General features: G+C 40.4%; 3 protein-coding genes across 10 annotated transcripts in view; 1 reads left to right on the forward strand and 2 right to left on the reverse strand.

The window, feature by feature from the left end:
• The window catches only part of LOC108610201 (uncharacterized), a 104,243-nt gene that overhangs the window by 62,191 nt on the left and 17,091 nt on the right, over positions 1 to 24,961 (reverse strand). The window lies entirely within an intron of this gene.
• Positions 5,609 to 10,042, reverse strand: Tehao (tehao). The gene is made up of 2 exons (XM_018002156.2): positions 8,516 to 10,042; positions 5,609 to 7,083 (listed from the first exon to the last, which is right to left on the reverse strand). The coding sequence occupies exons 1-2, from the start codon at positions 9,559 to 9,561 to the stop codon at positions 5,745 to 5,747; spliced, it is 2,385 nt and encodes a 794-aa protein (XP_017857645.1). The 5' UTR covers positions 9,562 to 10,042; the 3' UTR covers positions 5,609 to 5,744.
• LOC108610207 (dietary and metabolic glutamate transporter-like) lies at positions 22,115 to 24,263 on the forward strand. Its single transcript, XM_018002161.2, has 6 exons — positions 22,115 to 22,347; positions 22,434 to 22,627; positions 22,694 to 23,140; positions 23,199 to 23,574; positions 23,640 to 23,878; positions 23,971 to 24,263. The coding sequence occupies exons 1-6, from the start codon at positions 22,299 to 22,301 to the stop codon at positions 24,139 to 24,141; spliced, it is 1,476 nt and encodes a 491-aa protein (XP_017857650.1). The 5' UTR covers positions 22,115 to 22,298; the 3' UTR covers positions 24,142 to 24,263.

The following is a 24,961-nucleotide window of genomic DNA, read 5'->3' on the forward strand; positions in this document are numbered from 1 at the left end:
AACCGAGAAACCAAACGCACTATTGGCACCGATTGCATAATACTCTGTTCCTAGAAGACGTGTTTATAGTGTGTATGAGCATATATGAACAAGTGGCCATATATTCACTTCAAGCTATTAAATTCAAATTAAAAGTCACATTTTAAGAGGAAAATTTTGTAGTACACTAATTCACCTTATCGTGCTTCTGGGGAGTCAAGAGTATTCGATGCGTTCGTAACCTAACTAGATGCAATTTGCTCGAGCATTCAGTATTGACCCCGGAAGAAAGAGACTAAAATCTAGACCCAAACGCAAAGAACCAAACCGCAACGAAACGAAACGAACCGAACCAAAACTAAACTGAACTGAACTGAACTGAACTGCAGCGGGGTTAACGAACAACTAATCACACTCAGCTCCTTCGCGACCAGAAGGCTCTGCCCAGGACCTTGGTCGGCCGAAATGAGTTTTTGATTAATGTGCCGCACACAGCTGTGAGTGTGTGTGTGTGTCGATTGATTTTCTTACTTTGTTTTATTTTGGATGAAATAAGTAGCTGGTGCGATTTGTGCCGGCAGAGACAAATGCGTGAGCCAATGGCTCTCGACAGCTGGCGGGGATTAAAGGAGATGAGAAAGTGCAGCAATCAGCAGAGTCCTGTTCAATATTTTGATTTAGTGCACGCTGTGCGCCAGTTCATTCATCACTCTGACCAGCCATAGCATATGACACTTGACAGGAGCTGCAGCCCCCCACAAATTGAATGACTTGTGACTTCTGTGCCCTGAGTCGATTGAGTGGCATACTTTTTCAGTCTTTGCTGGTATACTATGTATATATGCCATAAATAGCCCTATAAAAATGGTCTAGGTTGGCTAATTAGGCTACCTGAGACATTTGAGCTCTGACCAATCAAACTAGAATCCCATTTAACGGCTATTTGTAGACGTTGACAACAAAGCCATGCCTTATTATTTAGAGCAAGCTTAATTTGAGACGCTCATTTTCAATGATATAGTGAGTTGACTCGACTGAAATCCGATTAACTTACACCAGTGCAAACATTCATACAAATCTCAAGGAGAATGGCTTATTTTCATAAAAATTAAACTCAATTTTTTTTTTTATCTCTTATAATTTATTTTATGCATTCATTATTCATTTCAGATTTGTCAGCATTTTGTTTCGTATTAGCTTTATTCAGATTACTAATAGATATTTCCCCAAATATACCAATGGCCATTGAGCCACCAGGCAGACTTAAAAGGTTGAGAACCCAATTTTATACGGCTCGATAAGTGATCCGCGTACACCCGCGTTACCCAAATATTAGGCAAGATCAGAAAGTGCCGACTAGAAAGTGTTTATAATGTATATCTTCCATTACATTATATACATTATAAAGTTCGGGTGCCGATGTTTTGGTAATCACCATGCAGATTGCCGAAGCCCGATTAGAGTTTTTGGTGCCATCTCGACGGCTTTGAACCAGCCGAAAAAAGCCAAGCTTGAATCACAGGAAGCCGAAACGATGCCTGGCACTTTCCCAAAATGTACTTTATTTGGTTAGCCTAGACAATCAATAGATATATAATTATTAATAGGAGTGCTCGTGTCTGGGCTATCCATTAAGTTTTGGTGTTTTACAGTGGTTGCGTCATCAATTCCTCAGGAAAGCCCGGTGTTAAGTTCTTTCATTCTTTTATTATCAGCTAAGTAAAATAAATATGTGTGCTTATATATTTCCTTCGAGTTCGAGTATTTGTTTATTTTTCCCATTTACTAGTTCACTTTTAATTGCTTTGATTTCTTTATAGAGTTGGTACTGTTTCTGGTGCATTTATACTTGCTTGTGCCTTACCCGATCTATACGACTCGTATTGACTTTGCTTCCCTCACACCAAAGCGACATTTTAAAGCAAAGCATTCCTGGCTTTTGCTCTCCATATAGAACTATTCATTTGCATTCCGGCTTTTGTTTCCGTTGGACACTCATATTCACGCACACCAATAATAGTATTGCATACAATAGATTCGTAGTTCGCAAATACCAAATATTTTCAACTCTCAGCACGGCACAACAAGTTCCAATGGTTTTTTAATTCAACAGAATTATATATAAAATAATTTTCCTTATTTACATTTTGCTATCAATTTTCACATAGTATATGTGATATGGTCAAAAGGTCTATTTTGCTATCAGTTGTAAACTGATAAATTAAATTTTTACTGGGGAACAATCAATTTGATTTTAATAATACCCACTCTAGTTATTTTCGTTATTTATTCCTTGGAAATTGTGTTAAATGAATTTGAATTTGAATTGAATCTCTTTATATACATGAATTTCAGATTTGGACACTCAAGTGTGAATAAAGTGGGAGATTTTATTTTATAACTAATTTTCGAAATGATTCTTAATCGATAACAATAAAACAGAAATAGTTGTCGATTTTTTTAAAACAAAATCACCTACATAAATTTCAAGTCTCTAGATCTTAACGCTTCTGAAGGCGACGCATTTAATGGATTCCGCTCGCCGTTCTGATCAAGATTATATATACTCTATGGGGTCTGCGCATCCTCCTTTTGCCTGTTACATACATTTTAACAAAACCATAATACCCCATTTTGCCAATCCCAGTGCCTGCAGGGTATAAAAATAGAAGTTTCATTGCAAATTGGATTATAATACCAATTGATAAAATAAAACTATAATTCAAAACAATTTGTTTTCGATATTTCGGAGATTTTCAATGGAATCAATTGGTTTATTGAATGTCAATCAATAGTGAAAACCACGTGAAAATTGCCAGAACAGACAAACCCACTCATAAACACATTTAATTGCAGGCGATCTTTTTCGACTTTAACTTGATGATAATTTAATTTCAATTCAATTATCTTGCTCAATGCCAACTATTACAATACTCTAGCTTTCTACTTGGGGATAGCAGATTTGTAAACTATAATTACACAATTATATATATTATATATACAATATGTAATCTAGTATATCCTGATCGAGTACGGCTGGTTATTATATGCATAAGAAATTCATAATTAATACAAATGATAATCAGTAGTAAAAGTTGTAGTTATACATTTATATATAAAGTGTACATATGTATGTAACCTTTGAGCTGAGCCAGAGGCATTTCAATGCCACAGAAAAGCAATCGAGAAAACCTCAATCGAATCAAATGTAATCAAAGGCGACTGCAGTTGGCAGCAGTTCCTGTTCCTCTTGTCAGCAAACAAGTTCAAGTATATTATAGGGCACATATCAATGTATACCAAATGCATATGCTTATATAATATATGACTACGAGCGGAACAGATATTTTATGCGTGGCTAGTTGAATTTCTCAATTGGCGCGCTGTCGATGCCTTTTATGTGTGGCAAATGAATGGGGAAGAGGCCCCAATACCCCTATGCATGTGGCATACAAATGGGGCAAGGGGCTCCAGCTCCCCCCTATGCACGTGGCATATATGTATACACTTATAATGCTCGGCTTAAATCTCTTGGGTGTTAGGCATCCAAGTTCTGTGCTGCATAGTTGTGGCTCGGTAGTTTATTGCCAACTGTTTGGGACAACAGTCTTGCAAATAGTATACGTTCGGATAGGTCACGTACGACCGCTGGCTGTGCTGCTTTCGACTAGTTCTATTCGATCTTAACCTTTAACAGCATATTGCATATGTATGCCTAAAAGGGGTATGCTGGTTGCAGTCTTATGAAATATATATGTTTATATATTAAATATAAATTCCGCAATATCAATTGGAATGTAATATGGGATTGGCTTTTAGACTCAAATCAATCAAATTTCTCTATGGACAGATAGTGTAATTTAAGTAATATGTTTCAGTTATATAATGTTTCAATATAGTCATAGAATGAGAGTTTTCAATACGCGCGGAGGCCGAAATTAAATTATTATAAATTAAGTTTCTGCTTCCACGTATTATTCCAAATGAAAATGCAGATGGGAAAATTCAGCTCCAGCAAGGGGTATCTACTAGTCGAGCTTCTCTGCCGCTTCCCCTATGGTAGTGTTCTCGAAGGTTATGATAAATGGAGAGCAGCTGCAAACAGATGTTTGTGATAACTGAAAAGGCATTGGCACTGGGTACATAGATATACATATACGTACATATATATGTATGAATGAAAAACGAGCTGAATTGATTGCGCGTGGCATGTGCGAGGCGTGAGTCCAGCAATCAATTTTCATTAGTTGGCCATAAGCCGCTGAGCTTGGGTTAATGTGAAACAAAACGCATTTGTTTTTACAGCTATAATTGGAACAGGAATAGCGAGAACTTTAACAATGCCTAACAAATTTCATATCAAGTATTTACATTGCTCCAGCTGGTATTATTTACTTGAAATATTATTTAAGCATCGTATAAGATGAAACTTTTATTCGGATATTAAAAATTAACTGGAGGCATTGTCTACGCCCCATTTGCATTTGCACTTACTTTATGGCACTCTTAAGCGCCCCCAATGAATCTTCAAGACCCACTTAAGATACACACATAGACGCGCCTGGCCTGGCGCTCTGTTGCCCAAAAGGCCAAGCACTTGTGGCCAAAAGGGCTGACAGCGAAACTTGGTCAAACGGTTTTTTATTTTATTTTTATTTTTGCCATCGCTTGGCTTGGTTCTATATATTCAGTGACTGGCTGAAAATTGGCTTCCACTTGCCTTGGGCTGCATAGTATCTCCCTTCCTCTCCCCCTCTCTCTCAATCTCTTTGAAGGACAACCGCACCAACTGAAGTGGATAATTAGAGCCTTTAGGCTCTGGGCACTGGGCGCTAGGCTCGTCTTTGAAGCATGTGCCTGAATAAATATTTAGGCTACTTTATTGAACGGAAGACGGATAAGTTCGATGACAATATCAATAGTTGTTAATTTCGACCATTTGTTCATGTATAACAGTTTAGTCAATCCATCAAGCATGACAGTATAACAGAGCGCTTCGATTCAAGTTGTAGTTATACTTCGACAAGCTACAAATAGTTGTTACATTTGTCACAGTATAACAGTTGTAGAGACGTTCTGCTATGGATATTATTTATCCCAGTATAACATTTCAACAGCTAAAAGTGAAGGCTATACGTAATTTCGTAGGCTTGCCTGTTGTATAGTATAACAGTTATGAGCCAACATTAGAGAAGTACTTTGTTTCGCAGTTGACCCTTTCCGGATGAAGATTAGCCAACAAAATAATAAAAATATAAATTTCTGCAATAAATTTTAAAATGTATTGCATGTCAGCCAATTCTCTAGCTGACTGGCTAGCTGGCTAGCTGGCAGGCTGTCAGCTTTCAAAATTAAATATAAAATATGCGACACTGAATTTATGACCCGGAATTTAATTAAATCTCTTCTGAGTCACGAACAATAACATGGACTCTAATGGAATATTGTATGTTAGGTGAGAGGAGAGCAGATCCAAACACGGATTCAATGGGCTGTTGTTACAAATATATTCCATTATACATCAACATTGTTGATAATAGAGGCGGCTATGTCATAATTTATACACATTTCATTGGGGCTACAATTAATTAAATTATGTTGATAAAAGATTGTGAATATCAAAAAACGATTTCAAAAAGATAATCAAAATATTCATGTATTTAAGCGAGTATTATTAGTTAGCTTAGAGAGAGTTACGTTCTACACTAATATTAAATGTATTAAGACTTTAAAATGAGCTTAGCCTAATGCATGTTGAGAGCGTATCAGATGAGCGGCCCCGCGTGCTTCTTCTGCCCCTTGAGCACGCGCCGATTGTGGGGCATGGCATAGCGCAGCTTGCTCCAGAACAGGGGATCGCCCCATTTGAGATAAGTGTTGAGCTTGAGGTAGGCGCGCAGCTCGCTGTCGATGCCTTCGAAGTGGTCCAGCTCCTTATACAGGATGATTATGATGCGCTTACGCTTATCCTGCAGCGTCGCCTGGTAGGCGATGCGAAACTCCATGCGCGCCCACACCGAGTTGATGAAGTGCTGCGAGAGCACGATAATCACGCGCTTCGAGTCGTTGACGGTGCGCACGATCTGCTCGGGAATGCAGTCGCCGACCAGCCAATCCCGGCCATGGAGGCAGACGCGGTAGGCGTGCAGGCCGGTCTCCAGCTTGGGCAGCAGCTCGCCAATCAGCTGCTCGTCCTTGTGGGAATAGGAGATGAAGGCATCGTAGGTCTTGTCCTTGTCCAGCTCCTCCTCGGACACGAACCAGAGGCAGAGGTTGTGATTGTAGAGCCATATCTTGAGCTCCTGCTGGTAGATGAGATACACCACGCTGAACAGGCAGATGACGATGACCAGGCCACCCAAGATGCAGCCGACCAGCAGCACATACGAGGGACACAGCTCGCCGACGTCCAACTGCTGGAACGGCCTATCCGGCCACTCGCTGCAGTAGATGTCCCCCATGTCCTGGATGCGTTGGGGCTGCGCGCGCACAAAGCCGAGCAGCGGCAGGGCCGAGCAGTCACAGCTCAGCGGATTGCCTCCCAGGGCCAGGTTCATGGTGCTGTTGGTCATATAGTTGATGAAGTCCTGATCGAAGACAGTAATCCGGTTGAATCGGACATCCAGCAAACTCAGGTTACTCGGCAGCTGCTGGACTGCATTCAGGCTGCTCAGCTGGTTGTCGGCCAGGCTCAGTTTGGTGACGTTCGCATAGCCCACAGTGGCGTTGGCATCCGGCAGCTGGCTGATGCTGTTGTTCCTCAACTTGAGTGTTGTCTGCACCAGCGTTGTTTGCGGCAGCACTGGCAGCTCCGTCAGCTGCGCTCCACGACAGTCCACGAAGAGCTGGCGCGTGTGCCGCTGCACCCAGCAAATGCACTGCCGATCGCACTCCCAGTCCGCCGACTTGTACTGGCAGACGTCGTCATTGGTGCACACCAGCGCCTCGAAGGGCATCCACAGCTTGATTCCGTAGAACTGAGTGCCGCGCATGTCCACAAGATTGAGACTGCGCACATTCCCGAAGGTTCTGGGGTCGAGCGAGGTCAGCGGGTTCTGATTGAGCATCAGCGTGGAGAGCGATGTCAGCGACGTGAACAACTCACTGTGGAACAATTGGAGTTAATACGGTTAGAAAACCACACCATCATAAATATTTACACCTTAATCATAGTCCTCGAATTGCTTAAGTGAATTCTCAATTTTAATTAATCAATAATAATTATTATTCAAAATACTTTTTACACCGAAATATTTAAGTTTTTCATATACTCGTACTTAAAATTTTTATTTCACAACTATTGTATTATTATTGAATTACTGATATAACTATCAAATGAACTAACTACTAAGTACTTCCCAACATTTAAAGATTTAAAACCATTTTCTATACATATGATTCCCAATATTAAAAGATTGAAAAATATTTGGTATACGAAATATTTTCGATTATTATACTCATTCACAATTTTATCTGTATGATATCATCCCCATTCGAAGGAAACCCCGATTCGGGATCTGGAATATATGCCCATAAGAACGTAGAAAATCAGAAAAATGTGTATTTGCTAAAATTATTGAGGAACTAAGAAACTGAATCTGTTGATCTCCTCTATCTCCTATCCCCTGTTTATTAAAAAACACTTGCGTGCTGGACGTGTGTCATACCCAAAAGACGGTTTTGAATCCTCAACGTCAAAATAAATCCAGATTAACAAATTTTGTATATAACTTTAACGACAAAAAGTTGCTATATATATATACTATACTATATATACATACTGCGAGTGTAGAAAACCAGAAACATCTATATCTTTCAATATTTTCGTTCGGGAGCTCACAAACAGTAATCATAATATTTCTGCAGTGAATAAGTATATTTCAGTCAGTTGTACCCGACTACAACATTTTTACTTGTTTTAATATTCACTATTATAAACACCAAGTAATTATTATTCAACTACTCAAGTAATGGGATTATGTGAAACAGTAATTTGAAACAAATAATATTTTTACAGACATTACAAAAATACTTTTTCTTACAACTATTAGCTAATGCGTATTAACGTACTAAAGTAACTATTTGATTGTGGCTAAAATGATGATTTGGTCATTTGAGATACTAAAAGATATTTCTTATTAAACAAAAAATGTTATGGAAAATTGTATTAATTATGCATATGTGTGAAACATGTTTTCTATTATTACTAGCACTTATTCTCAATAAATAAGTTAAATACTTATCTAGGTATTTACATTCCTAGTTTCGGGATATTCCCTACTTAGTCAGTTGAATATTATTCTATCTATGATGATATGATAATATGTATAAATATGGTCTTAGCAATTTGTAAAGAAGTAATCACTGGCAAATACGAAAATCAAATTTGTAATAAATGTCTCTAGTACTTTTCGGTAAGTATAATTTTATGCTTATATGATATAACGACTTTCCCATATGTTTAGAAAACGACTTAGTGTGAGATTTGGAATAATCCGTTTTTAGCTTCTTCAGCTCTTGCGCGATGAGCACCCACCTTGATAAGTTAGTCAGCCTATTGTTCGATAAATCCAACCGCTTCAGCTTGGCCAGCCCGTTTAAGAGATCCATCGGCAGCTTGGCCAAGCCGTTGCGGGATAAGTCGAGCACGGTAAGATTGCCTTGATCGTGAAAGAGTTCGCTGGGCAGCTCGGTGAGTTCCGGGTTCCGGTTGATGCCAATGAGGCGCAGGCTGTAGCTGCCGCGAAGCATTGTTGAATTCACGTAGCTGGTGGCTCGCGTCAGGTGCAGCTCCTCCAGCTGGGGCATGGAAATGAACAAGGGCGACAGTCGCCGCTTGGACCTGTTATCGGGCGAGCGGGCAAGCTGCAAAGTCAGATTACGCAGCTGGCGCAGCTCCTGCAGCACGCCTGGCTGAAGGAGCAGCCTGTAGGGATTCGATATCGAGAGGGTATGCAGGCTGTGCGCGATGCTGGAGAACAGACGCGATGGCAGGTGATGCACGGACAGGCGCAGCTCCAATGTGGTCAGGTTATGGAAGGCATGGAATATGGACTCACTGAGCACATGCTGATGGCTCTCGTACTTGAAGTACTCCAGCATGGGCACCTCACTGAACAGCCAGGTGCTCGCATTTTGGCCACCTGCATCTGGCGAGTCCATATCCAATACGAAGGCATCTTCATCGGGGTTCAGCTGGACGTCTGCTTGGAAGCTGCGGTCGCGAAACTGTATGCTCAGCACCTGCTCCACGCCCAGCGTATTCAAGAGCTCTCCGAAGAACGTGTCCGACCAATAGTTATAGGCGTCGAACTCAAACTGCGCCACCTGGCTGATATTGAGGCGCGGCAGCCAGTGTATATCCCCACTGGCGTAATAGCTCATGGCTATATTATAGCCGGTGTCCGCGATCTGCAAGATCATGGCGTACTCTTCCCGGCAGAAGATGCGAACGAGATTCGCCTGCGGCTCGCAGGTGCACCAGGTGTGCACATGACGGCAATAGTTCGATAGCGGTACGATCTGAGCATTCGCGCAGGCAGCCGCGCAAATCACGACGATAAGATATCGAGAGTCGAGCATATTCTCCGCATTCCACGCACACACACACACAGTCACAGACAGACACACACAGACACCTGTGCTCCACTGTTCACTAACATTTATTCCGCACCTCGACGCGACTTTCAAAGGCGACGCCTCAACTCTGACTAAGCAGTCGAAATGCTTCAGCTCATTTCTATATCAGTATTCGCCTTATCAGTCTGGAGACTTTCTTCTTCACTATTAATACTCATATCTACGATATATGGCCGTGAGCCGAAAATACATTGAATGGAAGGCGTGATTTAAATGCGTCGTAGGCCTCAATCTTATAGCTCAAGCCCATAAATTTGATATATCTATGTATCTGCCGATATTTTCGATACTGTGAATCACATTAGTGGAAAATGTAGAAATAACTCAAATATTTACTATTTAAGTCCAACTGTCTTCACAGTCACAGATTATAGATATGCATTTCTCAGTACATGCTTACTCTTCCATATCATATCATATAATCATAAAATTTATTCCTATCCTTATATCCAATAAATGTCGATTTCTTATATATCACATATTAGATTTTTCTAGACTGTTACACAAATTATATATTATACAACACTGCCGCAGTCCGGCATGCCTCTATGACGACGTATATCTGAAATAATTACAATAGTTGAAACATACATCATATATTCATAACTGAATAAAATTGAGTAAAACAGGTAAACGGCTCGAATCTTCCCCTACAATTATAATATACTCAGCGTACAAGATTCGGCTCTGGATCGAAGATGGGAGATGATAAGGAAGATGATAAGAATATACTATCTCTGATACATTCTTTTATCTTTCAATATTTCAAATGAGCAATCACAACGAATCGTTATCAAATGCGTTCAACTTGAACAAATTAATCATTTGCAGCTCCCAAAAGTTTCTTATCGACAAACAAACACGTAAGAGTACTCCAATCAGGAGTGCACGACTAGGAGGTTCCCCTAACCCTAAGCACATCAGTCTATGTCGAATTTATATTTAGCCGTGCTCACAGACACACATGAATAACAATTGCTCTAGCTGGAAAGCTGTGCGCACTTAAGCAAATATTTGTTAGGGCTTATTTATTAAATATGTTGCTCAACATTTGAGCACTTACATAGAGTTTTGTGATTTCCTCCAATCGGAGTAGGGTAAAAACTGGAGTAAATTGATGACTGAGTAAATGTAAACGATATTTGGCGTGTGCATTGATGCAAAGCGAAATTAATCGGTCAGTCGGTAGGAGTTATGACGCTTCATTTCACTATTTTTCTGCATTCATTCGTTTAACGGGATTAGTTCTATCCAAGTGTTAAGCCAATCTTTAATTATATTAAGCAAGCGAACGCATAAGACCTGATCAATCGCGCGGAAACAGAATATTACTTTTATCTTTGATAATGAAACAAAATGTGTTGGCAGAATAATTAAAATATTAAAAGTATGTAGCTGATGATATCTACTCGTTGAACAGAAACGTCAGAAATAAGAAGAATACCCTAATGCTTGAAAATATAGTGCCACATTAATGCCTAATAGGCTAATTGAGCGTCGTTAAATAAAAGTTATGACAAATCGTACAACTGTGTCATTCGTAGAAAATGCTGGTCGCTTGCCTCTTTGAACTGTTGGGATTCCCCTGTACTTTATTTGCACTAGATAAAAGATAAAAGAAACACGCAAATAAAACTATACCAGGCAGTCGAATGATTTACCTTTCCCCAGTACATCTGCCATTTTATTTAATCGACAATAATCGATAATTTGACTGTGATTTTTGGGCGTAATTTTAGTACGGTTAGAGATAGAGATCTCAGATATATTGTGTAGATTCCTGCAGTGAAGTTTGTAATTTATAGATTATGGATACCACACCTTGTTGGGTCCACATCGGAAGCAAACCAGCCTTGTTATTGTTATTGTTGTTATCACGCCCTGAATCTTTTGTGAAGATAGTCTCATGTTTGCAGGGCTAAGGGATCTACAGTCGAGCAGTCTCCACTAGAGCACTCTTTAAATATAGAATTTCTTTTCAGTGAATGTTCAAAAAAATCGATTTTGTAATCGTTTTTAGTTGCGGTTTGTGTAAATAAATCTTTCTTAAATACCTGTCTGAGGTAAACCTTAAGTTAAACGAGGCGGTCATAATATTTAGGTATAGGAGCCTCCCCCACAAATGCAACAACAACAAGAAACCCTGACAGCTGGGTGAAGGTCCACGCCGAGCACGAACTCTGACTGGGGTTTGGTAGGAGAAATTTCAAGCCTTGGGGAGAGGTGGAACGTGCGACATGTGCGAGTACTCAAAAATTAAGCGCTTAAAGGCCAAGTCAATCAGATAAATAGCTGGAGCAGCGCGGCTGGCCTTCAACTCCTGCAAGGCTGTCGCACGCAGGACCCCGTGCAAACCTGCCGAATTGTAGTGCCAGCCACGTGCAAATTGAACACCGTGTTGCTAGTTTTTCATAATACAATCTCACGAAGACGGGCTGAAACTCAATTAATACTTTTTGGCCGACTCCCGGAGGGAAAGTGAACTGGTATTGTAGGTATACGAGATGAAGGCCTCGGTAGAGCTGTGCACGCGTGCTACATACAACCCGCAAAAAAGAGAGCACGAGAAACCATTCACAAGCAATTAGACAGGTGACAAATTACGCATACGCCCCGTACTGCGCTATGTACTTATCAGTGTTTACTGCACTCTCTGTGAGCTTCGAGTTTTTGCTGCTGCTAAGTAACATAGAGCCAAAATATGTGTGTGTGCTCCCTTTTCTTGCTATTTCGCATCTCGTTTGAACCGTTTGGTAGGTTTGCATAGCGCTTAAAATAATTTATTAGACTAAAAATAACGAAAGCAAACAACTTTGTGACTATCAAAAGCAATTGTTGCTCGACTCTAGAGTGTCTGTTGATTTCATGCCCCAGAAATCAACTTGCAAAGCTCACACACACACGCAAAGCTCACACACACGGCCATGTTGCGTATACGCATCGTTGCGATTGCTGCGAACTTGGTCTGTGAGTTTTTGAAAGCTGTTGAGGGTTTTATGTAGGTTCATTGATTTGAAACCAAAAGTTGATTTTGTTTGCAAAGCTGACAGTTTTTATTTAATTTGATTTTCTCGAGAGTGCAACCAGAGCATAAGAGAACGGCACGCAGAAGGACCAGAGTATGAGCTAAAAATACCCTATAAATAAATATCATATTTCCTTGTTATACCACCCTTTTGCTTTTCTTGCTTGGAGCTTTGAAAATGGTTAAAGACCATCCAGAATTTCTACAGCTCAATATAGCTAAACAGACAGCCCGCACACATTTTGTGTGCAAATCCTTAATAATAATAATAAATATATAATAATTAATATAATAATAATAATATTATTATTATTATTATTATTATTATTATTATTATAACAATATTGCTTATACTTGACTTCAGAAGTCTTGAGAATAGCGGAACTCGAAAAATCTTTTGGATATGCTTGACTGTGGCTATTCACAAGGAGCATTTCTTTGCAGAGCTGCGATGCAAATGAAATTTGTTTCGAACCGCATTTCGGATTTCTGTTGCAGCTGCTGCTCTGTTTATTTATTCAATAGGCTTAGCTCTGGACATTGTTTCGTACATATTTTGATTTAATTTGCATTGCTTTTTCTTTAGCATCTGGAACTAGCTGAGATGCAACTAATGCCAAAAGTTTGCATTGCGAGTTGGAGCAGAGGAAAGGCAAGCGTGGGTGCTGTTGGCTCCACTGGCTGGCTTAAGCTGCCATAATAATTGCATTAGCTGACAGTTGCCAGTTGCTTCAGCCTCTTTCAGCTTGGCCCTTTCCCTCCCTTTGTAGCGAGCCACGTGCCAGGGCCAGACATAAATTAGCCAAAGAGTAGAATGAAGTATCTATATGTCTGCGTATATATGTACATGTATATTATAAATATGTGGCTATTTGTGTCTGTGTGTGGCAATTTAGTGCTGACATTTATGTGAAATGCCCATTTAAGTGGTTCAAGCCCTAACTGATTGATGTCGCCTTCGACCGCCTCTCATTGCCACCCGGCGAACCATTCAGCACACATTTGCATAACGAAATCTGTGTGGGACAGTTTGTGGAAGGACTGTAGAGAGTCTATTCATACAAGGACCGAGGGTAGTTTATAAGCTTCTTCATATATATAATGTTTTATAAAGGAAAACTTATTACAGAATGATTGGAACTTTCTGTTTATTTCTTATTTCCGATTTGTGCATCCAGACTTTAGTTGAAAGTTGAAAATGACGAAAACCCCAGATTGAAAGGATATTGAATATATTGAATATAAGATTTTATTTTTTTTGATGTCTTTTCATATTTTCTCCTCTCATGTCTGTTGTCTGCAATTGATATTATTAATTATTCGAACGGCATTCATTTCATATTCATTTTGAGACCCATTCGTGTTTATTTTAAACAATCTTTTCGCCCTGAATCACATTCTTTTCAGTATCCGATTTACCCAACTAATAGGAGTTCGTTGTGCGCCCATCCTTGGAATTGGCGAATGCTCGCGTACAGCTCTTATATAGGAGCAAACGGAAATTCACCTTTGGTGAACTTTTTAAAATCCAGCAACAAATTTCGACCGTGACACATTCGTTTAATGTTTCCTGTTATTTCAATTTTGCTTTTGTTTTATACTCGTTCATAAAGTGAAACGAATTTATCCTTGAATCCTATTGAAGGGAATGGGCTGAAGATATACGTTTTAAAGTAGAAATATGTTTTTATGGCCGTTGAAAAACCCAGATATTAGTTAAGAGTTTCTCAGCTTGGCTAAGCAGTCAACGCGATCCACATGTTTGTCTATGCATATCACAAAGGACATGCGATTGTTGGCGCTCAATAAATCACCTAAATGAAGATCACACCAATATACATACATATACACATATTCACAATGAATCAGATTCAATGAAGGTTCTCTTAATTCTTATTAAGGTAAGTAATTTTAGAAAATCTTGTAGCTAAAAATCAACTTAATAACTAAAATGTCTTTTACGTTGTATCCGCTTGGTATAAGACAACATATACGATATATTGATCATTTCTGTATAAATTTATATTTATATTTGAAATATTGTATTTTATATTGAGCAGCATCCTTTGACATATCAACTGTTATATGTTCAAGGTTGCATTGAAATTAAACAGATACATTTGCCGACGTCAACGGCTACGACTGCTCCTCCTGCTGCTCCTGCTTTTGCTGTTGCTGCTGCTGCTGTTTCCTCCTGCGTCGCTGTCAACTTTGGATGCAGATGTAAGGGACATTCGCAAGTGTTCAAATGCAACGGCGCATGAAGCGACAGCAACACAAAATAAAGAGCGAGCGACACCAACTGCGACGAATGCTCTAGCAAAAACTGTCGAGTAAAATAAACAAAAGTGATGACTGGGAGACACGCAGCAAAATTTATATATACATATATGTATATGAATATAACTGAACTTTAAGTTCCTTGCCGATACACAGTGAAAATATCTATACCCTACATACTCATATACTCGAGTCCATCATACCCCACGCCAGTCACGCACACAGGGTATGCATGCTGCGAAATGAGAAAAAGCGAATTTCTTAGCAGCAAAGTTTCATGTTGAGCTCGCGCACAGCTTGTGTCTGTATACGACATCCTTCTATAGAGTGAATGGCAAATATATACATATACATGACACATACATATTTAGATATATATGTGTATACCTGAAGGCTGTTGGCCTGGTTAAGGACTAAGCAGCTGGCAAACCAAGCAACCGAGCAGCTCAAGCACTTCAAGTTGTTTTTTCTTCTTAATTTCAGAGCTGAGCGAAAGTTTGAGCTACTGCTGGCTGTTGTCCATGCAAAGGATACAAAGGATCAACTTTTGACTCGCCATCCAAGAAGCTGCAAGTAATATTAATATTATTAAGCATTAAGCACCCAACTACTCAGTCACTGAAGCTCATGGAAAAACAAAGTTGCCCAAACTGCACTGCACTGCATAATGGGATATCAAATAAAGATTAGTAAACAAATTGTTTATTGTTTTGTTTCCCGGCCTAAGAATTTGATATACTACGTAGCAATGGCTTCGCTTAAGAATTAACTGAAGCTCGATAACAGTTTCACTGAAATGTTTCAAGCTTCAAGGTCTAGGAGTTTATTTTTACTGCGTTTAACTTACAGGTTAAAAAATTAACAACTCTAATCGATGCGAAAACTCTGGTCTACAGAGAAACCTATATGAGAAAACTTGTATTTGACGACGGTCCCTTGAACATCGCTTTAATCGGATTGTTCTGTATTTATAGTGACACCTATAGCTTATACCTGCCGAGGGCCTTAGTTGCCAGTGCTTATGTCTTAACTTTTTCTCGATTTTGTATTAATTATAATCTCTAATATATAAATAAATGTACATAGTAATCAATTATGTGACCCACTGTGCCACCGTTGCAGAGTCACGAATCTACAAACAGTTGGCCAAAACAACTGCAGCGAATAAATTATGCACGATTGGCCAAGAGCAAAGCACACACTCACGCACACATATGCAAACTGTCTGCCTGGGCGTGTGTGTGTGTACATGTGTGTGCGTGTGCGCACAGCTTTCAGTCATCTCTTGCCACTTTTATTTGCATAAGCAGCAAAGTTGCACCGAAAATTGTTGCGCTCGCTCGTTGTCTGCATTTATCGTGGGCCAAGTTAGTGATGTGCCTCGTCCGCAACATAGTCCGCTTGAGATGCGAGGGAAAAAGAAATATGCAAATGCTGCAACTTGCCCGTAACAGTCCCAGCATAAAGCACACGTGCTGGTATCTACACAACGCTGCGTATACGTAATATAGCGAAAATATTTTTTTAATATGCCATACTATTGAAAGTTAGTCGAATTGAGCGGTCTATTAAGGAGAGTTGCTGAACTTATCGAATAGCCAATGACTCATATCGCTTTGTGAATCAAAAGCGATCATCCACGTGTGTGCATTGGATGTACCGTTGATGAGCTTCTAAGTTCATACAGTTATATTTCCCAAGCATAGTTCTATTTAGTTCTTAGGGTAGATCCCAAAAAGAGGTAGAGTAATTTTTGCTATATTAGACTTATTTTTATTATATTCCATTTTAAGTAGAAATATAATCTTACATAGACTTATCCTAAATCAAAAAGGTTAAGTCAATAATACAAGAATATATAAGCAGCAATGCTTGTGAATGTATGAATATATATTCCATTAAAATTATTTGCAATCACTTAGAAGAAAAATTTACTGCTTGACTTGTTTATAAAACTTGGGAGCAAATTGTTTTCATTTATAATTTCCATCGCTGATGAACATTTCGCGCCCTTAAACGAACAGAAAATATGCAAATGCTGCACCAGAGTTTTTCCTCTTGCATGCAGTCGAGTGAAAGACAAACATACAATAAATTACAAGAGCCCACACTCATGGGGGCGTACACACACACACTCACACAGAGAGAGGCACGAAGCCACAATGTTGTTGTTGTTGCTAGTGAAACTTAATGAGATGTGAAAAAGGTGCTGCGCGAGCGATTCGTAATGCACAAAGTTTTGCAGCTGGTTATTTGGCATTTTGATGCAGTGAACTGAAAAATTTTACAATTTGTGAGAGCTTAGCTTTTCCTTCCGCCTACCTCTCCTAATTACACTCAATTTCACGGCAATTGAAGAGGTCAAGTTCATGCAATTCAATTGTAAAGCTCTATTCTATATAAATAAATATATGTACCAAGTTAAACTCTATGGTAAATATTTACTGGTAAATATTTACTACCTTTGTAACTAAGGCATAATATTTGCTGTCTTCGTTTACTTTTGAAACAGAAAATTCAATCAAAACCAGAATTTAAAAAAAACGATCAATTTCATTGTTTTAGATCTCGGGAACAATTATAGAGCTGATCAAATGTGAGAAGAGTATCATGCAGTCGTTCAGTGTCTTCTGAAAACGCAATGTATTTTTCGCATTTTACATTTTTCACGCCCGCTTAAGCTCGCTCGCCAGCCTAATTAAGAACTTTTCCAACGAGATAGTAAAATTGAGAAAAAGTTAATGTCTACATGCTCTAGTGTATGTGTGTGTGCGCGCGCGTTTGTGTATGTACTTGATTATGTAAGAGCAGCTGGGCCCAGTGTCATGACATCGTCAACTCATAACAGGAAGCAGCAGGAAGCTGCTTGAACTCCATGCCAGCAGACGGAAGCAGAGGAAACTGCAGCGCTCGATTATGTCATTCAGACCGAGCTGCGCGACCATCCCGACCGACTTTAAGCTACGCAGTCTGGAAGAGCGGCAGCTCGACAGCAAACTGATGTTTCTTATACAGCCATTATGCATGTCATATCAGTGGCATCAACCAACACAACTACAACTTCTCACACACTCAACATGTATGCTTGTTGCTAGCTCTCTAAATGCAAGTAAATGCTCCTCATCTCATCGCCAACGCTTTACAAAATAAATAGGCTTTAATTATAAAATATAATTTATGCAATTTTTGCAGAAACTTAACCGTTATTTCTCCTTCTGAGAAACTCTAGACCAATGGATTCTTCAAGTTCTTTGTACGGTCTTTTCGTCAATTGGCGATTATGATAAGGCACCGTGAGAATGGTAATGTGAAGCCCTCGAAAATCAAGGAGATCCTTACAGAGTGAAATACATTCATAACATCGCTGGTCAATGCGCATCACACAATCTTGTGGTTTTCAATATGTAGTTTTTCAATCTTCATTGTGAGCAATTTTAAATGTCTTCAGCTGCATCAATTCCTAAGAAACGTGCTCTACCAGCACCTCGCCGTGCTATGCTATTAACAGCAGTATGTAATAGCACAACTCCAACACTAGTCCTGTACACCTGTAGTCTCCCACTTCATTTTCTGGTTGCCTGCCACTTCTGAAATTGACACTACATAGAAATACACCCATCTTACTTCTAATAAGGAATATGATTATGATATCGACGCTATGATATGGGCTGTTTTGAAGACTTTAAGAAATATATATGTATGTAGCATATTGTAAAACTTGAAGCATTCTAATTACGGCGACCATCAGAATTCCATGTTTCCACGCCACGCATAAAATTTCATTCGATATTTATTCGATATAATTCCACTGTATGCTAAGTCCTATATGAGGTAATTGAATGCTTAGCTTACTGCGACAACGGCAGTTTCACTCAATTAGCAACCAAATTAACAGTGCAGTATCCTTGATCTACTGCAGTACGCAGTTTGGGCTGCAATTGCATTTCCTTTTTTTTGGCATGGCCTGTGATTTGTGCGGACAAATTATGCACATTTGTTTTTACAAGCTCGTAAAACGATAGCAACGGGAAGAAAAGGATGCGAGTGCGGATGCGGATGTGGATGTGGATGCGGATACGATGCCCAGCAAGCAAACAAAATAAACTCACATTGCGTGACAGGATGTTTCTGTGTTATTCTATGTGTGAGTTGGAAATGTGTGGGTATGCGAGCATTGTGTGTGCATGTGTTGTGTGAGTGTGTCGGTTGTTGCAAGTGTTCGTACGTCACTTACCACAGGACGCATCGCTTATTCATGCGAGTGCATTTTTATTCAAATTTAATTGGCATTTGTGTCTCCCTGTCTCTTATTTATTGCCCATCCATAATTGAGATGATGTCAGTTCTTGTCTTTATTGGCGATTTATTTCTGCATTTTTATGCCTTGGCAACTAGAATGCCGTACCACTAGTTTTCGAATTATGAATCAGCTGACAAACATCTATCAATGGGCGTACAAAGATTTGCCCTTTTAATGCAGTGAAAGCAGTAAGGAATCATTTCATTATCAACAACCATTATACGCGCTTCCGCTGTAAGTGATTCATCATTAAAAATTAACACTTCGTAACACAACGTAACCGTAACGTAAGTCGACAAATCCTAATTCAAAATACTCTACTTTATTTTCTCTTGGTGATATGAACTCAATAATATTAATAAAAAGATTAAATTAATCATATATAATATTAAATTCAGGAAAAATTCACAAGATTGAAGTCCTGCAGTCTTTACATTAAAAAGATGTCTGAGTATCAATGATATCAAACATACAAATAAACAAATATTGATTTTCGTTAAGCGAAATGGGTGGCTGAGAGAAATGCTGCCACGTCTGTATACGCCTAACTCGAAATGCGACAGCAACAACAAACGGCAGCAAAAATGTTTATCGAAACAGAAACTTTTTAGCTAATGCGCTGGCAAACACGCATGCCACGCCCTGCTACCCGTTGCCCCGTTGCCCCGTTGCCCAGTTGGGCTGGCATAGAACATTTGGTAATTGAGGCTGGCGCAGGTCTCGGTCTCGGTCTCGGTCTCGGTGCCGTGATAAATTCAAATGCCGCTGCGTTGCACTTTCAGTTGCTGCGTCAATTGCATTGCATGACTCGACAGCAGTGCCCCAATGGCCCGTCAGGGTTGCCACCCGGTTGAACAGCCAGCCGCCACCTGGCCACCCACACATGGCAGCGCCCTTCCCTATGCACAGTCCCGAAGACGGCCAAGCGTGTCCTTGAGCGCACTTTTCTGCCACTTGGCTTCTATTTGTAATTTTAACGAGCTTCCCGCCTTTCTTTTTGCCTTGCATTCAATACCCATTGCGAGTGGCAAGGGAGGGCATAGGGGGTTAGTGCTATGCATATGTCAGAATTTAAAGAAAGTGAGTTTTTATTCTCAAACCTTAATAGAACTCGGAAACTATATATCTTCTTCAGACTTCAACTAGATATCTTCTTCGGCTTCTGATTGCCTAACAAAAAGCATATTTATTTGTTTGTTACTTAAACAAGTTCATTAATCTCTTAAAACGAAGAGAAATAGATTTATCTTATTTTAAAGTAAAAGTACAAGAAGAATGAAGTAATCTTTATATAGAGCCAATAAAGACTACTCAGTGCCATGAAGAAAACAGTTGCTTAAAGTTCTTCCTAAAGTTAGCTTCTAAACCGAAAATGAATCTACGCAAATCTGGAGTGTTTCTCAGAATAGCTTTTTAAAAATAAAACATGTTTTCCGAAAATAGATGATTATTAATTTTCAGTTTTAATTTACGAAATAATATTTGTTGAATATTACTTCACACTTCAGCAAAAGGCCAATTCTCAAAACAGGGTATATCAAAGTCGGGCTCAAGACTCGGGCACGCCTACTTGTTGTTGGGCTCATGTTGCTGCTGCTGTTGTGCTTGCTGTTTGCAAAGCGCAGCGAGTGTCGACCACTTGTGCAACATTTTGCTGCACAAACTCAAAGGGCCGGCTCACAGTGCGGTGGCTGGCGCTTTTCTTTTCGCCTTGCAAGTTTTTGCGCTGCGCGTCTCAAAAGAAAATGAATTTCCTTCGGCATTTCCTTGTCTTACTGTGCATTTCAGAAGATTTGATAGCAAGCCACTTGCATATTTTTTCAGCATGTGCAACAATTTCCGACGGAAGCGCGCAAAACTTTCGCAGGTATTTAAGTGGCCCTGTGGCCTCTTCTCGACCGACTTCTTCCACCTCCTGCCATTATTTAAGCCTTGGCTACGGTTCTCAATGTGCGGCTTTCCGCTTGCAACTACGGCAACTACAGCTTGGACCAGAGCTGAAACATCCAGCTAACTTATTCATATTTTCCAGAACAGATTTGTGCTTGACTCAAAAATGACTAAATAAATGCACTTACTGCTTCACATTATGCAATGCTAAATAAAAATAATACGGTAAGGGGGAAAAAAATGCATGCAACTTGTTTTCCATATGTGGGTCTATATCTGTATCTGTGTCTGTACATGTAAGTAGATGCCTTACACGTATTTCCATATGTGGTCATGTGTGGCATACGACTGTCGTGTCTGACATGAAATACGATTTCGTATTTGCCTTACACCAATTTGCTTTTAGTGGCAGCGACTCCTCAGGCGAGCCTACTCAAATTATGTAAGCATTCCACTCGACTAATTTATCATGACAGGCCTTAGCGTTGCAAATAGTTTCTTCCAAGCTACATTTTCCAGCATAATTAAAGGCCAGTATTTCAGGGGAGAAAGTGTTCTTAGTAAAAGTCACTCGCAAGGCCAGAAGAAAGGCAGCACTGAATAAATACTTCATCAACTGTTACTGCATTCAAATAAACAATATCATTTCATGAAATTTTATAATCAATATGATTTGTTCGACCCGAACAACGATTCTTTGTAATCTCGTTCGCCAATACGATCCCATGTTGAATAGTTTTTGAGAGGATGTTAAGTCAAAGTCTAATAGAAATATGGTGAGCATATAGAAAATTCGATATTGGAAAACTCAATATAACCTCAAATAATTCAAAGACATTGCGATCAACTCATGGGACTCCCGCAAAATGAGGTCCTTTAATTTTCCGTAATACATAGTACTTGACGATTACTTGATTCAGAAAACTCAGCGAAAAGGCAGAATCAATTGTGCATTGTGAATAAACTTCAAAATAAATGTACCTACACATACAAATGTGTAAAATGTATAAGTCTGTTTCTATGCCAATTGTCAAATATGTCAGACATATCTACGATAGGTTTAAGCAAAATGGATATCATTATTTTATTTGCCTTGACCAATTTAGCTTGCAAATATTCCTTTCAAAATTGTATGTGAAAATTATGTATGGTACGTAGGCCAATTGCGGAGAGACGACATACAATATGATGGCGGTTGGCAAACAACCCATTTGGCAGAACCGATGCACTAGAGGTGAATACCGTGCGAAAGCGGATGCTCCGAAAAACTACTCGTTGAGGCTAACATTCTATTTCCTCTGACCACGCCCACCCTGCCAGCGTGCCTCCTGCCAATACGCATTGTTGTAGCGACAATGGGCTTCTTTGGACTGGTCTGCGCCTTTACGAACCGTGTATCGATCGCACACATTATCCTTGAGCTGGTTGCGCACAAGAATCGAACGGAGCCGATTGATCGGAAAGGCAGCGGGGTATGTGAGCCCGAGGGCGGCGTGAGGGCGGACAGAATGCATGTAGGTTGAGTGAATATGTTTACCGTTCGGCAAGCATTATGTAATTCAAGCGCGCCACGATCACAGCAAAGAAGCAATCACGAGTGGCCCGAGTCGCTGCAGGGCTTTATTTTGGGTTGCTTTTACATCGGCTACTTTGTCGCCCACATCCCAGGCGGCATGCTGGCCGACAGGTTCGGTGCCAAGTGGGTCTTGGGCATCTCAATGCTGTGCTCTGCCTTGTGCACTATTTTCACTCCACTTATAGTTGAAATCTTCCACGAGAAGGGCCTGATAGCTGTGCGTATTTTGATGGGAGTAGCACAAGGGTCGATTTTTCCGGCTCTTACCGTACTGCTCTCCCATTGGGTGCCCCCGAGGGAGCGCTCGACATTGGGCGCCTTCTGTTACAGCGGAGTCAGCGCCGGCACCGTGGTAAGCAACCTGGGCTCCGGCTTCATGATCCACTACCTTCCCTGGGGGATGTGCCTCATAGTGTTTGGCACAGCGACAATGTTCTGGATGATCGCATTTGTCAGTATTTGTGCATTTACAACTAATCCAACTCCCGCCCTAATGGTCTCTAGCACAGGTCCTAATATGCGCCAGCACACCCAACGAGCATCTATTCATCAGGCCAGGTGAAAAGGCTTACCTGAAGAGGCACATACCAGTACAGAAGGAGATCCTGTCAACACCCTGGAGGAGGATATTGTTCAGCAAGGCATTGATTGCATTGGCCATCTCCCAAATGGGGCACGACTGGGGCTTCTTCGCGATTGTCAGCTACCTGCCCAAATATATGTCCGATGTCCTTCAGTTTTCTATACTCTCCAACGGCATCATGACCTCCTTGCCCTTCATTGCGCTGTGGCTCAGCTCTCTGATTTGTGGCTTTCTAGCCGATTGGCTAATACGCACCAGACGAATGACGCTCAATGCGGAACGAAAAGTATTCACGTTCATTAGTGAGTCCAACGTGCTTAGTCTCACAAGGCTGTGCCGAATACCTACAAGTTTTCTGTGCCCCTAGGCGCCTTTCTACCAGGAGTGCTAATGGTCGTAGCCTCGTATGTCGGATGCAATAAGAGTTGGGCTGTGGCATTCTTCACACTCTCGCTGTTCACGATGGGCCCGTTCTATGCAGGCCAAAAGCTAACACCCATGGACATGTCGCCCACTTATTCGGGAACCATTATGGCCATCTGCAATGGACTGGGCTCGGTAGTCGGAGTGGCATGTCCCTCCGTTATTGGCATCATGACAACCGACGTATGTTGAACTGATCGATCAGTAAACCATATACATATTTTGATATATATAAAGCTAGAGAGCCCTACAACCATGTAACTGTTCCATTGCAGACTACAATGAGGCAGTGGCGTTCCGTATTCTGGCTAAGCTTTGCTATTCTGGCTTTCTCAGGCATCGTATTCGCGGTGTGGGGAACCGCCGATCGCCAGGCCTACGATCCAAGGATCCCAAGGCATAGGAGACGCAAGAGGTCGCACATACCATTGGACGCGTTTACATAATACCTGAAATTTTTTTATCGACTTTGCAAGCTACTTATGATATTTGTATATATGTAATATGATGTAACTATTTTCTACGCCCTTTTTACGACACAATAATTTAACTTTCGCATACCTTTTCATTCCTGCTTGTCATTCATTTGCTCCATTAAGATACGTTTAAATTGTCATCGATTTGCCGTCGGTCTCCCCTTTTAATGAATCGCGTAAACATAAAGGTGTCACGATAGGTCCCACAAATCGATATAACGGAGGTGTACGTGTGCGTGTGTGAGTGGGCGGCCGGTAAGCGTGACCAGACTAGCTGGGCGGCTCAATATTTCTTAATTAACGCATTCATTCCGGCAACGGAATTCTAACTGCCGCCTTAAAGTGCATTCCGATAATGGATAAGCTGTTCTCAGTCCATGAATAGTCATGATAGATACTACATACATATATACTATATATCCTGCATAAATTCAAAATGGCAAATCCGGGTATAACGCTTGTCTTCAAATGTATGAAAGAGGCAGAAGGAGGCGTGACGGAGCCCATAAAGTATGTGTTCGCTTGATCTTTGGCTCAACTGAGTCGATATACAATGTCGATTCGTCGGACTACGTCCTACCACTAACCAGAGAACAGAACCAGAACCAGAACCAGAGAATTGTCTGGCGATTCAGTAGTTTGTCAATTTTGTATGGTTTGAATTGTAGAGTGACTCTCAAATGAGCCTTTATGACTTAATCAGTAATTTTGGCAGTAAAGATCATTGTGCCACTGGTTGGTTGGTGTTACGGGTATCCACTTCACGCAAATATATATTTTTTATCGGGGT

The sequence above is a fragment of the Drosophila arizonae genome, chromosome 3 (genome assembly GCF_054131065.1).
Source record: "Drosophila arizonae isolate 15081-1271.41 chromosome 3, UAZ_ARI_1.0, whole genome shotgun sequence".
NCBI lineage: Eukaryota > Metazoa > Arthropoda > Insecta > Diptera > Drosophilidae > Drosophila > Drosophila arizonae.

Coding starts and splice junctions, on each gene's coding strand:
- Tehao (XM_018002156.2), bottom strand. CDS start 9,561: ATGCTCGACTCTCGATATCTTATCGTCGTGATTTGCGCGGCTGCCTGC. Junction 7,084..8,515: donor AGGCTGACTAACTTATCAAG/GTGGGTGCTCAT, acceptor ATTGTTCCACAG/TGAGTTGTTCACGTCGCTGA.
- LOC108610207 (XM_018002161.2), top strand. CDS start 22,299: ATGATGGCGGTTGGCAAACAACCCATTTGGCAGAACCGATGCACTAGA. Junction 22,348..22,433: donor GCAGAACCGATGCACTAGAG/GTGAATACCGTG, acceptor CCACCCTGCCAG/CGTGCCTCCTGCCAATACGC. Junction 22,628..22,693: donor TGAGGGCGGACAGAATGCAT/GTAGGTTGAGTG, acceptor CCACGATCACAG/CAAAGAAGCAATCACGAGTG.